The sequence below is a fragment of the Ascaphus truei genome, chromosome 1 (genome assembly GCF_040206685.1).
Source record: "Ascaphus truei isolate aAscTru1 chromosome 1, aAscTru1.hap1, whole genome shotgun sequence".
Taxonomy (NCBI): Eukaryota; Metazoa; Chordata; class Amphibia; order Anura; family Ascaphidae; genus Ascaphus; species Ascaphus truei.
In genome coordinates this window covers 544,407,606-544,425,634 of record NC_134483.1, presented here as the reverse complement: position 1 = coordinate 544,425,634, position 18,029 = coordinate 544,407,606, and the positions used below count along the sequence as shown (strand labels likewise).

Below are 18,029 nucleotides of genomic sequence, written 5' to 3'. Positions count from 1 at the left end.
TATTTGGTTAGGAGGGAGATTTTTGATTTAGGGTCCCTCAGTTTGGGTAGGACTGTACATTTTTTGGGGTTTGAAAAAACGATGTATAATTGAATTTAAAGCTGCAGCCTGGTCTCTTTTTTTGGGGGTGGGGGGAGGGAGTTGGTTATTTTTTTATATTACCTGAACAGAGGGGCTCCCCAGAGATGAACCATGTGCCCGAACCTCTGCGAACCCCCCAAGTTCCTAATATACAGGCAGGTTTGAGATAGAGGGAAGATACAGGATATAAGTGTATTTCTGTACAAGGGAAGCAGATTTATGCACGGGGAGTAGATATTTGGGGAGATGGGGTGGGATATCTATCTAGCTGTGAAAGTATTTATAGATAAAACACAGATATTTTCTAGCTTTGATACATGGCCACCTATATTCTATATTCCCAAATGTCTTCTATAGCAAAGCGGCAATAGAAATAAAGATACATTTGTTAATTACAATATAGCTGTCTTTGGAAAAAACCACAGTCTATCTCTAAGCTAAAGATAGTTATGGTTTAAAGACACAAATTGATTGATATGCACGAAACTAGAAGCACACTCATCTGATTGATAGCAACAATATGCACAGAAAGAGGAATAGAGGTTATTATAACAGTGCACGTTATACTAGTAACTTAGGTTATAATTGGTAAACATTGAGTATGTTACTGGGGATTATTATAATAGCTCAGGTAATATGAGTAACATCGGTTATAATGGTAACACAGTGCTTATGTTACTGGTGAATATTGTAATAACACAGGTAATATGAGTAACATTGGTTATAATGGTAACACAGTGCTTATGTTACTGGTGAATATTATAATAGCACAGGTAATATGAGTAACATTGGTTATAATAGTAACACAGTGATTATGTTACTGGTTATAATGTTAACACAGTGCTTATGTAACTGGTTATAATGGTAACACAGTGCTTATGTTACTGGTTATAATGGTAACACAGTGCTGATGTTATTGGTGAATATTATAATAGCACAGGTTATATGAGTTACTGGTTACAATGGTAACACAGTGCTTATGTTACTGGTTATAATGGTAACACAGTGCTGATGTTATTGGTGAATATTATAATAGCACAGGTTATATGAGTTACTGGTTACAATGGTAACACAGTGCTTATGTTACTGGTTATAATGGTAATGCAGTGGTACAATATGTTGTCACACTGGTTTTTATGTTGGCATCATGTATTTGATAGAGTGCAATCGGGTTATATCGGGAACACTACATTATAATGGTAACCATGTGGCTATAATGTTGGCAGATGGGTTGTTACAGTGACTGATCTTTCCTAATGGTAACACGTTGTGTATAGTGTTTATTTATTTATTTATAAAATGTTTTACCAGGAAGTAATACATTGAGAGTTACCGCTCGTTTTCAATTATGTCCTGGACATAGTTAATATAACAAATAATACATGGTTACAAATACCGTTACATAAATGAACAGGGTATACAATATATACAATACACTGCATGCACAGTTAGAGAAGATGTATATTATAGGCTTATGTAACAGTTACAGACCAGATTAAAATGTGAGACAGCCTTAGTTTTGAAAGAACTTAAACTGGTGGTAGATGTGAGAGTCTCTGGTAGGTTGTTCCAGTTTTGGGGTGCACGGTAAGAGAAGGAGGAGCGGCCGGATACTTTGTTGAGCCTTGGGACCATGAACAGTCTTTTGGAGTCTGATCTCAGGTGATAAGTGCTGCATGTGATAGGGGCGAGGAGCTTGTTCTGATAGGTGGGTAGCTTGCCCAGAAAGTATTTGAAGGCGAGACAGGAAAGGTGAACTTTGCGCCTAGACTTGAAAGATGACCAATCTAGTTCTTTGAGCATTTCGCAGTGATGTGTGTTGTAGTTGCATTGGAGAATGAAACGACAAATTGAATTGTAGAGGGTGTCAAGTTTGCTAAGGTGGGTTTGGGGTGCCGAGCCATATAATATGTCTCCATAGTCGATAATTGGCATTAGCATCTGCTGTGCAATACGCTTTCTGACCAGCAGGCTTAGGGAGGATTTGTTCCTGTAAAGTACACCTAGTTTGGCATAGGTTTTGGATGTCAGGGCATCAATGTGCATCCCGAATGTTAAGTGGGAGTCAAACCATATGCCCAGGTATTTAAAACTAGTGACAGGTGTTAGGGTGGGGTTAGCGTTGGTTCTGATCTGGAGCTCAGTCACTGGAAGCTTTAAAAATGTAGTCTTGGTTCCAAATACCATTGTTACAGTCTTGTCAGTGTTTAAAAACAGTTTGTTTTGGGAAATCCAGTTTTCGAGTCTCAAAAAGTCAGTTTGAAGTACGTGTTCAGGGGTCGGAGAGGCTATGGCTGTGTGCATATAAGATTGTGTCATCTGCATACATGTGTATTGAGGCTTCCTTACAAGCTGTGGGAAGATCATTGATGAACACTGAGAAGAGTATGGGGCCCCAGAACAGAGCCTTGCGGGACGCCGCAGTTGATATCCAGTGGGTTGGAGTTAGAGCCTGAGATGGACATGTTGGGATCTACCTGATAGGTAGGACTGAAACCAGTTTAAAGCATGACTCCCTATTCCAGAGCTCTGGAGTTTGTTAAGCAGGATAGCATGATCAACAGTATCAAAAGCCTTTGCAAAATCTAGGAATATTGCACCAGTGAGTTGACCACATTCCATTCCACACTGGATTTCATTGCAAACTTTTAGCAGGGTAGTTACGGTGGAGTGTTTGGGGCGAAAACCAGATTGGAATTGGCTAGGGAAATTTGTCTTGGTATAGTAATCGCTTAGATGGGAGTGGACACATTTTTCCATGACTTTGGATAGGATTGGAAGAAGGGAGATTGGCCTGTAGTTTGAGACAGTGTTTTTGTCCCCACTTTTGAAGATTGGGACACCTCTAGCAGTTTTCCAGGTCTTAGGGATATGGCCTGCAGACAGGATAGAGTTGACTATGGAAGCAATTGGTTTGGCAATTGCTGGGGCACCAAGTCTTAGGAACCTAGATTGTAGTAAGTCAGGTCCACATTGGCTGCTTAGTTTTAATTTGAGGAGCGCTTGTGTAATCTCCTCTTCGGATACTGGGCCAAATTGAAAATTGTAGGCAGTGTTGGGAGGGGGTGGGGCTATATGGATACTCCCAGGATGAGATTCAGGTTTGTGGTTTGGGTTGCGTTTCGCTAATAAGTTAATAGCACACCCCACAAAGTACTCATTGAATGCATTTGCAATGTCGGTGGGGTTTGTCAGACTAATATCCCCCTTAATGATATTACTTGGCTGTTGATGGTTAGAAGGCTGGAATATGTTGTTGATAACCTTCCAGAAGTTAGCTGGGTTTGATGTATTCTGGAGGAGATTGTCAGAGTAATATTGTGCTTTTGCGTGCCTTTTTTGCCTTGTGCACATGTTCCGCAGGCATCTGTAGTGATTGAGATCCTTGGTAGTGCCAGTTACTTTGTGGATTTTCGACAATGCATCCCTGAACTGGTAGAGTGCTATAAGGTCAGGTGTAACCCATGGAATGTGGGCCCCCCGTACCATTATTCTGCGTAGTGGTGCATGGGTATCATAGAGTTTTAAGAAGTCGGATTGGAAATAGTCAGGCGCAGAATCAGGGTTGGGAATTAAATCGATTCTGTGCCAAGGGCAGTTGGTAAGGTCAGCCAGAAACTGTTGTGGGTTAAAGTTTCTAAATGTTCTAGTGAGGAGAACTTTAGGGCTTGATTGGGGCGGTTTAATTTTCCTTACACAGTACACTATTGCATGGTCACTGAAAATGTCAGGAAGGATGCCAGAGGATTGGATTCTGCTGGGATTTGAGGAGAGAATCCAGTCAAGCAAGGAATAGTTGTGCGATTTTAGGTTTGTCCGTGTGGGTTGGGAAATGAGTTGCGTTAGATTAAGTGACTTGACTTGTATCTGGATTTTGTTTTTTTTAGGGTCAAGCCAATTGAAGTTAAAATCCCTACGAACTAGCAGCTCACTCTTCTCATTCAGAGAGGAAATTGAGCCAATAAACTGGGTGATATCAGTCGGACTGTAGAGGGGCTTTAGGGGAGCTGTAGAGGGGCGGTAGAGGGGCGGTAGATGCCAGCTAGCCAGATGGGCTTAGAAAATGGGAGGAATATTCTGCCAACTAGGATTTCAAAAGAGGGTGGGCTTTGGGGGCAATTTAACTGTGTAAATTGTAAGGTGTCTGCAATATAAAATAACACCCCTCCTCCTCTCTTTGACCTATCTCTCCTAGAAATGGAGTATCCCTGAATGACAATATTTGCATCAGTAGTTTTAGGGGTTAGACATGTTTCTGTAAGAACGATGGCTTTTGGTTTATGCGTAAGGCACCGTGTCCTTAGTTCATCCAGTTTGGGCAGCAGACTCCGGATATTTATATGGGCGAGAGATAGCCCTTTTTGGAATTTGAAGGGGGTATTCTCAGGGGTATGGGACAGAGTTGAAGTGGGAGGGCCTGGGTTAGATTCAATATCACCTGCTAATGAGAGTAATAGTATGAGAAGAAATTTGAGTAGTAGTTTGCAAGTTGTAACTTTATGATTTTTGCCAATTGAGTGTGCAGTGGTTGTTGTGCTTTCAGGGTTCTCCACCAACATTCAGTAGATAGTGCAAGGCTTTTGAGTAATCCAGGGTGTATGGTGATGTTGGGCGTGGGCCAGGAGGGGGGAGTGTGTAGTGGATAGAGAGAATAACATTTCAATGAGGCCACGAGAAAGAACGAAGTGGAGGTAAAATGCAGGTTCATTATGCCAGAGGTAGTTAATGCTGCATGGAGCTGTTTTGAGCCAAGTGTGTGCGCAGACTAAACAGCAGGGATCATAGTGTGATCAGAATAGCTTACCGTTTGTTGCCATGTGTAGAAGAGTTTGCAGAAGGATGCAGTCCCCAGTCACCTCTAGTCAAACTATAGTCTAACTATATATTCTCACTTAAAAGCTCACTTTAAGATACCTCACTATATCATGCCAGTCACATGACCCTCCCCAATAAATCAGCTCGTTCCAGTTGGTCAATTAGCAGTACATAGTTAACATTAAAAAAAAAAACACCTTTTGATATTCAAACATACCAAATTATCAATACTAAAGGCCGCTGGGTAAATCTTTTAAAACAGGACTTGCAGATCAGGGACATACCTGTTTAGGTGGCATATCATACAGTATACAGAAGTGACACAGTTGATGTGCTACAGTATATTGACAGAGTGGTTGTAACAGTTACACAATAGTTCTGATAGTCACACATTGTTTACAATACCGTGGAATAGCACAGAAAGTTACCGCAAGTGTGTGTCATGTGCCGTGAGAAGTCACCAAGCATGGGACACATTTACATTCGATTTAAAGTTTTCTAAGTGAAAAAATAGCTTTATTTTGTGGGGAAAACTTGAAGTTCTCGATGAGGTCTGTGAGAGCCCCTATGCCCTGTTTGCCAACCCCAGTCCTCAATGACTGAGCCTATGATTAAGCCACCTGTTCTGCAGCCGGGATACCCTGAAAGCCTGGCCTGTTGGTGGCCCTCGAGGGCTGGCGTTGGCCCTATTTGTTTCCTACAAGATATATACAAAGTGGTGCTTTGCCATAAGGAATCTTCCGGCTCTGGTGATATGATTTCAGTGATCGTCGCCTTATCCGCTCTGAAGAAGTGTAGGTTTGTTGTAGGATTTGATACCTTTTAATAGAACTTCATGATAATTCCTCAGGGACGCAGTAATATACTGTACAAGAGAGATTGTCATTTTACTCTCTGAAATGGGATGTAATATTATGGGTTTCTGAGCAATAACCCCGCACCCATGTATTTATTCACCTAGACACAAATATCATATAATATTATGAGGAATTTAAAGGTGTAAAATGGGGAATTTCACAACAGGGCTGTGATATGATTTGTTTATAGAATGAAAATAATTGCACTTAAAACATTTATCTCAGTGTATGTGTCCTAGGAAAATATGTTTAATATATTTTTTTTTTCTAGAGAGTGTTTCTTATAATAAACATCTGTGGTCTGTGATGCATTTCCAAACGTCTGTCACATTGCCATATTACCGAGGTTTCATTTCCATCACTGATTTCATTGATGGAATGCAGTAATTCTTCAAATCTGCCACGGGTCACATACTGTACCCAGGGCTGCCAACGGGGGGGGACATAGCCGGGACAGGTCCGGGGCCCCGGGAAATCTGTCTGCGGCCCTCGCTGTACCTGCCTCTTTCCCAAAGTCAGTGCTTTTGGACTTACAGAAAAATCATCACCCTCCCCTGCACCTTCTTGGGAACTCTGCTCACCTATGTTGGGTTTTCCAAGCTGCCAGCCAACTCTCATGCAGGAGGTTGGAGTGAGAGGTTGGGGTCAAACTAGACCCAGATTATCTGTGACACCTCTAAACTGGGCACAGTCTGACTTTGATGTTGTCACTGCCTGCAGGACAGGTCAGACATTGTTTCTTATCCAGGTAGCAGTGAAAGTATCAGTGTAGTATGTTATATAATGCCCTGTACTGTATATGGCTTGCAGGAGCATATGCATCTAGGGTGGGACTATAGGTTCTTGTGTTTGCATATCAACATTGACATATGATAGTATCAATATGTGTGTTTGTTGGTGTGTCACCATATGTCCCTGTGTGCGGATGAGTCTGTGTGTGTCTCCTGGAGGATACAGAGCAGCCCATGTATAATTCACACAGTGATGCCCATTACAGCCTGTGTCCCAGCGCTATTAATATTTCACGATGCTTGGAAGCCGGTGGGAATGGATCTGTCTGGCTCTTCTCTCTGTCTGGCTCCTGCTTGCTGCCTCTCTCCTTCTCTTCCTAAGCCAGCTCATGCTTCCTGTGCCCGTGCCAGACTTTGTGAGCCTCCATGTGTCTAACAGAATGTGGGCCAGTAACTGCAGATGCCTTACAGCTCAGTGCATGCAGGACTTAAAGGAATAGGATAATTCACCACGTTTAGCCCCGGTGAGAGGATGTGCCGCAGGGTTTAGCCTTTCTATGGTTTAGGTTTTTCAGGGATTAGGTGTTATGGTTAGGAATATGATGGTTATGCGTTAATGTTAGAATTGGGGGGGTTAGGGTTGTGGGTTAAGGTTAGAGTTTAGCGTTAGGTGTTAAGGTCCTAGCTTGACGTTATCGGCATTACCCAAAGTGGCCAAGAATCCTCCAGACTCCCTGGGTCATCTGCGGCCACGAACTGTCCGACAGTGAGAAGATGGCTGTGGCTTTCCAAACGGCCACAGCTAACTGGATCTGAACTAAGTGGGTGCCTGCTGGGCAAAGAGTGGTCTTCTACCTGACACCTGATCATAGCAGCACAGGGAATGTAATCCAGTAAAACATGCAAAAGAACGTCCTCCAATTTACATGCTACAAAATCATAGGGAACCATTCACTAAGCTGTGCTCAGTAAGGACTTGTATCACCCACCGACTATAAATATCACAGACCTTCTGAGCACCGTCACCATAAATTGTGTACTTCTCCTCTGACCTTGTTCACATCTATGTGACAGCTGTGACCATGACCTCCATCATCACAGGAGCCATCAACTGCAGAATCCTGAAATAGAGGGCAGGTTCTGCAGTTTTATCACCCCAAAACTGTGAAATCCCCCTTCTCTTCTCTACCTATTATATAGGGTGAAGAGATAACCAAAGAAACGTTTGTAATAGATTCTCGCCCAATTACACATTTCCATGAAAGGGTTTGGCTTCTCTAGATCATCTCGTCACCCTTTATTCTATTTACCCCAAAGACAGTCACAATGGCGCCAACGTGATTAGTTATTTTTTTGTCCAGCTGGGTCAGCGAGGCAAAATAAACTGAAATGTAGCTAAAAATGTAGGGGAACAAAAGAGGCAAAATGAAGTGAGAAGCAGGGGAAATAGCTGATCCAGTTCCATGCAGCCTGGTAAGATTACCCAATATAAAGAGCACTTACAGTGTGTTCACAATATAAAAGCCTACACATCTTAAACTACCGGTATTTATAATAGTTCCTTACTGACCGCGCACTTCTTTATCCCAGACTGTGCTGAAAAGCTGTGTAATATGACAGGCATATGTTTAAAGGGCTCCATGTTCAAATGGTAGACATGAAGCAACAGGTGACGCTGTGTGCTCATTTACATGTCATTACCCAGAATCCCTGGCTGCAGTGGAAGCATTCTATGCTAAGGGATAATGGGGAAGGACAGGGTTGCAGACCTGCCTGAGACATGAATGTGCCCCATAGGTTGGGTTTTTATTTGCTAGAATAGTTCCTTAAAATTGGGGTTTATTCTGGCCCCAGAGCGGTGTGATTGCCCACCCCACCAAGGTAACCCCAGTTGGGACAAGTCTCAACCTCATTATTCCTTACCCGCTCCTCCGAGCTGATATTGTCCGGCTTCTCTCTTTATTTTTCATGGAGGAAGACTTGCTGACTTGCCGTCTTAGATGTATTTGTATACCTTCTATTTATTTATTTATTTATAAAGTGTTTTCCCAGGAAGTAATACATTGACAGTTACCTCTCGTTTTCAAGTATGTCCTGGGCACAGAGTTAAAATGACAAATAATACATGGTTACAAGTACAGTTACATAAATGAGCAGGGTATACATTATATACAAGACATTGCATGCACAGTTAAAGATAATATATATTATAGGCGTATGAAACATTTACAGACCAGATTAAAGTGTGAGACAGCCTTAGATTTGAAAGAACTTAACTGGTGGTGGATGTGAGAGTCTCCGGTAGGTTGTTCCAGTTGTGGGGTGCACGGTAAGAGAAGGAGGAGCGGCCGGATACTTTGTTGAGCCTTGGGACCATGAACAGTCTTTTGGAGTCAGATCTCAGATGATTAGTGCTGCATGTGGTAGGGGTGAGGAGCTTGTTCAGATAGTTCAGGTAGCTTGCCCAGAAAGTATTTGAAGGCAAATACCTATTAGCAGACCACCTGGAGGTAGGTAGGTGGGGAGCTAAACCAATCAGTAGTCACCATCCTTCCATAAATATTAATCCACTTCCGTACTGTATGTTATGGTATAAAATGTAAAAGTAGCATTTTTTGAAGGGACTTTTTTCAAGTTTTTATTGGATTTTTGGCGCGCGCATATAAAAATCGTTTTCTGAAGCTGAGGCGTCAGACTATATAGTACCGGTCCCTTAATAGGAATACTGGCCCGTGTTACGTTCTGTGGAGGGCACCCTACAGATTACATGAGGGTGTTACTTACCGGGGTCCTATGAACAATGTGAATGTTCTCATTGCTGGGTGCTGTGAAATTGCTGCTTATCGGATATTTATAGCTTTAGGGCTAAACTGACATTAGCCGTTACAACAGAAAGTGCATCTTCCCAAAGTGTGCTATAGAAACGCCCAGCAAACAAACTGCAGACAAATTCAAATAATATAACACAAGACTAACATATGGGGCACACAAATGAGAAGAAAGATGTGAGATGTGCGCCCAGTATTAAACTAATAACAAACCGCGGCGCCTTGTTCACTAAAGTCGTCTGCCGGCCGAACAAGCGCGGAAGAATTCCAGCAGGGGAATTAAATGATAAATACCCCCGGATTTCACCCGGGTACCGGGCAGCTGTCGGCTCTGCTCTTGCACCAGTTTTCTAGCTGGGCGACTTTAGTAAATAATTCCCTCTATCAAACTTTGCTCAACCCAGACACTCACAGTAACCAATCACAAGCACACTTTGTGAATCAACACCAGCCGGTCAGCATGTAGAAATCAGTCAGCCCATCGCATTGCACTGAGACACAGCATGGTGACGCTGGGATACAATACTGTACAGTTAGACTAGGCACAGTCCCCACGCACAGGACCAACGGGAAATAATACTGACAGTGTCATACTTCATCCGCTAAATCGAGGTGTGTGACTTGTGCTTGTTTTCCTCTCACAATGGCTCCTATTTCATATGCTGGGAAGCCCTCTTCCCCTATCTTGGGAAGTTTTGCCTGAATCAAATGAAAATATTTTATATCCAGCAGCTGAGAGAGAGCTCTAGTCTGTCGCTTGCAGTTCAGCTCTCTCTCTCACTCTCTCTCGCACTCTCTCTCTCTCTCTCTCTCGCACTCTCTCTCTCTCTCGCACTCTCTCGCACTCTCTCTCACTCTCTCTCGCACTCTCTCACGCTCTCTCTCTCTCGCACTCTCTCTCGCACTCTCTCGCACTCTCACTCTCTCGCACTCTCTCTCGCTCTCTCTCGCACTCTCTCTCTCATACTCTCTCTCTCTCGCACTTGCTCTCTCTCGCACTCTCTCTCACTCTCTCGCTCTCTCTTGCTCTCTCTCGCACTCTCTCTCTCTCGCACTCTCTCTATCTCTCGCACTCTCTCTCTCTCGCACTCTCTCTCTCATTCTGTCTCTTGCTCTCTCTCTCGCACTCTCTCTCTCGCACTCTCTCTCGCACTCTCTCGCTCTCTCTCTCGCACTCTCTCTCTCTCGCACTCTCTCGCACTCTCTCTCTCGCTCTCTCTCGCACTCTCTCTCACACTCTATTTCTCGCTCACACTCTCTCTCTCTCTGTAAGGATGGGCGTTTAGGAGGAAGACTGGGAAGGTTTATGGTTTATTTTATTGTGCAGCAATAAAACTCATTATCTGCCCGCAACACAAGCTATTAGATGTCAGTCAATAACCACTCAGTGGGGGAAGGGCCACAGTTAACAGATAGCTTCTTCACTGATTGGATACTGACTAAGAGAGCCACCGGGGTCAGAACACACACTGGTATGAGTACGTCTGCACATAGGTGCACAACAAGGGGTTACTCGTGTGTTCCATGTGCGCATGGCTGCGTCTAAAACCATGTATTAAGAGTTCATCAAATCTGTCTTTTCCACTATCAGATGACACAGAGACAGATGGGACTCTTGGATTATTGAGTCACTAGATGGTGACACCAGTACAGAGACATAACAAACCTACAGTATAGACCATTGAGTCTGTTCGTCAAAGAAATGGGTGACTCAATAGAAGAAAGGAATATTTGGCTCGCTATACTGTACAGTAGGTTGACTCAATAACTCAGACACAAGAGACCCTTTGACCCATGGTGTCTATCACTACTCCATACCAGGGATAGAAAGGACCTATTGCGTCTCTTTTGGGGACACAGCAACCTTTGTCTTTTCAACATCAGTGTGTCTTAGTAACCAGACATGTAAAACAAATCTCATCCTTTATGCCGCTCCTTTTGATCCCAGGAGCACATTATGGTACTCACATAGACACAAGAGAGCGGTGTTCCACTGAGATGTTCCACTGAGATGTTCCACTTTAACATGTGATTCTTTTTCTTGTTGTTAGACGTGTAATAATGGTCACTGTGTTCCCATTCTTCACCCCACAGCCTACCTACTGACAATGGCCCATATTTATTAAGCACTGCTAAACCATGAGACACCCTATCGCCCATTCACCTGCCATGACACTTACTGTATGGGCTTGGGTGTCTTAGATCTCACTGCTGATAGAGTCAGCTCTGTAACTCATCAAACATGGTCTTGGGATGCTGTCCCTCTCTTCCACCTCTCACTCCTCTAATACTTCAACCTGTGTCAGCCCGACTAAGGCAATGAGCTTGAGCCCTAGTTATATTTGTACAAACTAAATAAGCACTCAGGAGGAATTACTTTATAGTAAAATGCTGATCTTTGAAGTGGGGAGCACATGGTTGCGTCTGAGTACTATCCCCTTCTAGACAAATCAAATAATATCCATGCACCATAGGTGCAAGAAAAGAAATAGCAAGTTATTCAAGGCAGGTATTTATGGCTCCTTTAAATGAAGCTACTGTAAATCCAGCATTTCATACAGCTGTGTGTGAGAATGAAATGTTCATATTATTATATTCTTTGGTGATGGAGTCAGTGCTTATAGTTCTCTGTTACTGCACAATGGGGTGAATACACAATGCATCCAGTGAAAGAGAAACGCGCACGGGAATGGACAAACGAAAGAAATATTTAATGGTACATTGCAATAAAATGTCCTCACTCGCATCTACTTGAGTTATGAGTGTTAAAATGATTCACCAGAGAGAAGTGGCGATGATGTAATGGTTAAGGAATTGCTTGTGGATTCTGTGTTTCTAACTCTTACTTTACACTCTGTGTGATCTAGAACACATCACGTTACATATGTTCCGTGTCGTAGTTTAGCCACGAGTCACTGAGTAAATATAGTACCTTTCATTTCTTCCTGACTCTGTCATAAATATTGAGTGCCGGAAGCAATGAGGTTGCATGAGTCTAAACCACCAACCAATGTGGAACCCGCAGCGCATGCGAGTTCTGCTTCACTCATCCTGTTATGACCTGGTTTATCTTGCAGGTTCTTCCTAAAGTTCTTCCTAAAATGCAACCAGAACTGTCTGAAAAACGCAGGGAACCCTCGGGACATGAGGCGGTTTCAGGTGAGTGCGCAGATGTTTCTGACGAGACAGAGGAGTGTGTGACCAATAGAACCAGGTGATGAGTGCACAGCGGACTGCCGGCCCGTTCTGATTGAGTGGATGAATCTTCCTAATGGGAGCAGTTTTAGCGATAGTAGATACAACTCAACCCCCTTATAACACTGTGCTTGGGGTCCAAACAATCACATCGCGTTATAAGCGGATCGCATTAGAAATAATGTATCATTGTATGCATTGTACAATAAAGTATTTAAGATACCAATAAACGTGTTGTAAAGTATTCATGAATTCAAAAATTGGGAGCCACGCGTGCATCGCGTTATAAGCGGAATCGCGTTGTAACGGATCGCGTTATAACGGGGTTGAGCTGTAGTAGTCATACTATATTTCATTGTGGGGCCAGTTGTACATCCTGATAAATAGACAGCAAACTACAAGCTGTTATCAATTTCCAAGTGAGTAAATAATGGTCAGTGATTTTTTTTTAATGATTCACTGCTCCGTGAAGTTGGTCACGGATAGACAGCACAGTGCCGGCAGAAGGACAGGTGGACACATAGATGGTGGTGATGCCGATTTTACATAGGAGTCGTAATAAGACATCTTCAGGAACACACCAAGGATGAGCAGATTGGATGGATGATGGTGGTGGAAGTTGATATTGTGGCTCACGCACTTACAATGAGAAGGCAGCGAAGATGGACCTTTCATGGGTGTAACTGCAAGTCTCCCATAGGTCTCCAAAGCTACTCCATTCCTCCACTTGTAACATTAATACAGTGGTTTAAAACAGCGACTACCGCTAAGCATGGGACAGAGAAGTACAGAATTAGTGGAGAAACAGCAAAATGCCTTCTGTACTTTTAGGGAGGTGACGTGTGATCATCAATTTATTTTTTATTTATAAAAATGTTTCACCGGGTAAAGCTACATTGAGAATTACAGCTCCTGGTGATGATGATGATGATGATGATGATGATGATGATGATGATGATGATGATGATGGTGATGATGATGATGGTGATGATGATGATGATGATGATGATGATGATGATGATCATGATGATGATGATGGTAGTGGGGTAAATGGACTAATCACGTGGAAGATAAATGACACCCCACTATTTGTCGAGATTAGGGGCATAAATAAGTAAAACCAGGCTCTAGATTAAAAGTGATGATTATAGAGAGCAGGAGAAGGACCGGGGTGATGGGCACACGTGGGCAGGCTGGAGCTTTGCATTTACATATAATCAATAACTCCAATTCCAGAAATGGAATTGCTTCTTCTGATCACATTCCCGGGATACCGACCTCAGACTCGTCGGAGAGCCACGGAGCATGGCCTGGGCTTCACACACTTCCCCTGGGCAGCAGTGGGAGGGTTAAGCCCCCAGGACGCGGGCTGGTGGATCTTGCTGAGGAACGTGCCAGCAGTTTCCTCACAGCAGGGCTTGTCTGCTCATCAGGGGGCTCCTTAAAGAGCTGATAATTATGACATTCTAACGTGATTAGCATCTCACTTCATTTGCATTGCTTGATATAAGCAGCGCATACCCTGTGCTCCATGACAACACAGACTCACGGCTCCACTTGTGCAGCAGCCGGGCAGGTATACTCGGTACTGTGGATAATTCCACCTACCTCTATTATGACCATCTCCTTCTGTTAGAAGCCACAGGTTGAGTCGCACTACCCGCACGCACTCTACACTGTGACAGCCTTCGTTACCATTTTCACTTAAGTACGTTATTTTTACTTAAGTGCATTCAGCCCATTGCAATTGACAAGTGAACAATAACAATTGCTTCCATATGTAGTTTTCTGCTGCCTGTCAGGTGTGCGATGTTTAGCTCTCAGCACGGCCTGTGGGCCTCATGTTGCTCTCCGCCCCCTTCCTGGCCTCCATCTTATCAGGTGTGCAATGTTTAGCTCTCAGCACGGCCTGTGCGTCTCATGCTGCTCTCCGCTCCCTTCCTGGCCTCCACCTTATCAGGTGTGCAATGTTTAGCTCTCAGCACGGCCTGTGGGCCTCATGCTGCTCTCCGCTCCCTTCCTGGGTTCCACCTTATCAGGTGTGCGATGTTTAGCTCTCAGCATGGCCTGTGGGCCTCATGCTGCTCTCCGCTCCCTTCCTGGGTTCCACCTTATCAGGTGTGCGATGTTTAGCTCTCAGCACGGCCTGTGCGTCTCATGCTGCTCTCCGCCCCCTTCCTGGCCTCCACCTTATCAGGTGTGCGATGTTTAGCTCTCAGCACGGCCTGTGCGTCTCATGCTGCTCTCCGCTCCCTTCCTGGCCTCCACCTTATCAGGTGTGCGATGTTTAGCTCTCAGCACGGCCTGTGGGCCTCATGCTGCTCTCCGCTCCCTTCCTGGCCTCCACCTTCTCAGGTGTGCAATGTTTAGCTCTCAGCACGGCCTATGGGCCTCATGCTGCTCTCCGCTCCCTTCCTGGGTTCCACCTTATCAGGTGTGCGATGTTTAGCTCTCAGCACGGCCTGTGCGTCTCATGCTTCTCTCCGCTCCCTTCCTGGCCTCCACCTTCTCAGGTGTGCAATGTTTAGCTCTCAGCACGGCCTGTGGACCTCATGCTGCTCTCCGCTCCCTTCCTGGGTTCCACCTTATCAGGTGTGCGATGTTTCGCTCTCAGCACGGCCTGTGCGTCTCATGCTGCTCTCCGCCCCCTTCCTGGCCTCCACCTTATCAGGTGTGCGATGTTTCGCTCTCAGCACGGCCTGTGCGTCTCATGCTGCTCTCCGCTCCCTTCCTGGCCTCCATCTTATCAGGTGTGCGATGTTTAGCTCTCAGCACGGCCTGTGGGCCTCATGCTGCTCTCCGCTCCCTTCCTGGCCTCCACCTTCTCAGGTGTGCGATGTTTAGCTCTCAGCACGGCCTGTGGGCCTCATGCTGCTCTCCGCTCCCTTCCTGGCCTCCACCTTATCAGGTGTGCGATGTTTAGCTCTCAGCACTGCCTGTGGGCCTCATGCTGCTCTCCGCTCCCTTCCTGGCCTCCACCTTCTCAGGTGTGCGATGTTTAGCTCTCAGCACGACCTGTGGGCCTCATGCTGCTCTCCGCTCCCTTCCTGGCCTCCACCTTCTCAGGTGTGCGATGTTTAGCTCTCAGCACGGCCTGTGGGCCTCATGCTGCTCTCCGCTCCCTTCCTGGCCTCCACCTTATCAGGTGTGCGATGTTTAGCTCTCAGCACGGCCTGTGGGCCTCATGCTGCTCTCCGCTCCCTTCCTGGCCTCCACCTTATCAGGTGTGCGATGTTTAGCTCTCAGCACGGCCTGTGGGCCTCATGCTGCTCTCCGCTCCCTTCCTGGGTTCCACCTTATCAGGTGTGCGATGTTTCGCTCTCAGCACGGCCTGTGCGTCTCATGCTGCTCTCCGCCCCCTTCCTGGGTTCCACCTTATCAGGTGTGCGATGTTTAGCTCTCAGCACGGCCTGTGGGCCTCATGCTGCTCTCCGCTCCCTTCCTGGCCTCCACCTTATCAGGTGTGCGATGTTTAGCTCTCAGCACGGCCTGTGGGCCTCATGCTGCTCTCCGCTCCCTTCCTGGCCTCCACCTTATCAGGTGTGCGATGTTTTGCTCTCAGCACGGCCTGTGCGTCTCATGCTGCTCTCCGCCCCCTTCCTGGCCTCCACCTTATCAGGTGTGCGATGTTTAGCTCTCAGCACGGCCTGTGGGCCTCATGCTGCTCTCCGCTCCCTTCCTGGCCTCCACCTTATCAGGTGTGCGATGTTTAGCTCTCAGCACTGCCTGTGGGCCTCATGTTGCTCTCCGCTCCCTTCCTGGCCTCCACCTTCTCAGGTGTGCGATGTTTAGCTCTCAGCACGGCCTGTGGGCCTCATGCTGCTCTCCGCTCCCTTCCTGGGTTCCACCTTATCAGCTGTGCGATGTTTAGCTCTCAGCACTGCCTGTGGGCCTCATGCTGCTCTCCGCTCCCTTCCTGGCCTCCACCTTCTCAGGTGTGCGATGTTTAGCTCTCAGCACGGCCTGTGGGCCTCATGCTGCTCTCCGCCCCCTTCCTGGCCTCCACCTTATCAGGTGTGCGATGTTTAGCTCTCAGCACGGCCTGTGGGCCTCATGCTGCTCTCCGCTCCCTTCCTGGCCTCCACCTTCTCAGGTGTGCGATGTTTAGCTCTCAGCACGGCCTGTGGGCCTCATGCCGCTCTCTGCTCCCTTCCTGGGTTCCACCTTATCAGGTGTGCGATGTTTAGCTCTCAGCACTGCCTGTGGGCCTCATGCTGCTCTCCGCTCCCTTCCTGGCCTCCACCTTATCAGGTGTGCGATGTTTAGCTCTCAGCACTGCCTGTGCGTCTCATGCTGCTCTCCGCTCCCTTCCTGGCCTCCACCTTCTCAGGTGTGCGATGTTTAGCTCTCAGCACGGCCTGTGGGCCTCATGCTGCTCTCCGCTCCCTTCCTGGGTTCCACCTTATCAGGTGTGCGATGTTTAGCTCTCAGCACTGCCTGTGGGCCTCATGCTGCTCTCCGCTCCCTTCCTGGCCTCCACCTTCTCAGGTGTGCGATGTTTAGCTCTCAGCACGGCCTGTGGGCCTCATGCCGCTCTCTGCTCCCTTCCTGGGTTCCACCTTATCAGGTGTGCGATGTTTAGCTCTCAGCACGGCCTGTGGGCCTCATGCTGCTCTCCGCTCCCTTCCTGGCCTCCACCTTCTCAGGTGTGCAATGTTTAGCTCTCAGCACGGCCTGTGGGCCTCATGCCGCTCTCTGCTCCCTTCCTGGGTTCCACCTTATCAGGTGTGCGATGTTTAGCTCTCAGCACTGCCTGTGGGCCTCATGCTGCTCTCCGCCCCCTTCCTGGGTTCCACCTTATCAGGTGTGCGATGTTTAGCTCTCAGCACTGCCTGTGGGTCTCATGCTGCTCTCCGATCCCTTCCTGGCCTCCACCTTTTCAGGTGTGCGATGTTTAGCTCTCAGCACGGCCTGTGGGCCTCATGCTGCTCTCCGCTCCCTTCCTGGCCTCCACCTTCTCAGGTGTGCGATGTTTAGCTCTCAGCACTGCCTGTGGGCCTCATGCTGCTCTCCGCTCCCTTCCTGGCCTCCACCTTCTCAGGTGTGCAATGTTTAGCTCTCAGCACGGCCTGTGGGCCTCATGCTGCTCTCCGCTCCCTTCCTGGGTTCCACCTTATCAGGTGTGCAATGTTTAGCTCTCAGCACTGCCTGTGGGCCTCATGCTGCTCTCCGCTCCCTTCCTGGCCTCCACCTTCTCAGGTGTGCGATGTTTAGCTCTCAGCACGGCCTGTGGGCCTCATGCTGCTCTCCGCCCCCTTCCTGGGTTCCACCTTCTCAGGTGTGCAATGTTTAGCTCTCAGCACTGCCTGTGGGCCTCATGCTGCTCTCCGCTCCCTTCCTGGCCTCCACCTTCTCAGGTGTGCGATGTTTAGCTCTCAGCACGGCCTGTGGGCCTCATGCTGCTCTCCGCTCCCTTCCTGGCCTCCACCTTCTCAGGTGTGCGATGTTTAGCTCTCAGCACTGCCTGTGGGCCTCATGCTGCTCTCCGCTCCCTTCCTGGCCTCCACCTTCTCAGGTGTGTG

General features: G+C 46.7%; 1 protein-coding gene across 2 annotated transcripts in view; it reads left to right on the top strand.

The window, feature by feature from the left end:
• LOC142467830 (transcription factor COE3-like) overlaps positions 1-18,029 on the top strand; it is a 259,166-nt gene that overhangs the window by 181,412 nt on the left and 59,725 nt on the right. For both annotated transcript variants that reach the window (XM_075573731.1, XM_075573722.1), the window contains exon 7: positions 12,390-12,471. In XM_075573731.1, the coding sequence (XP_075429846.1) occupies positions 12,390-12,471 (82 nt within the window). The remainder of the gene's footprint in view (positions 1-12,389; positions 12,472-18,029) is intronic.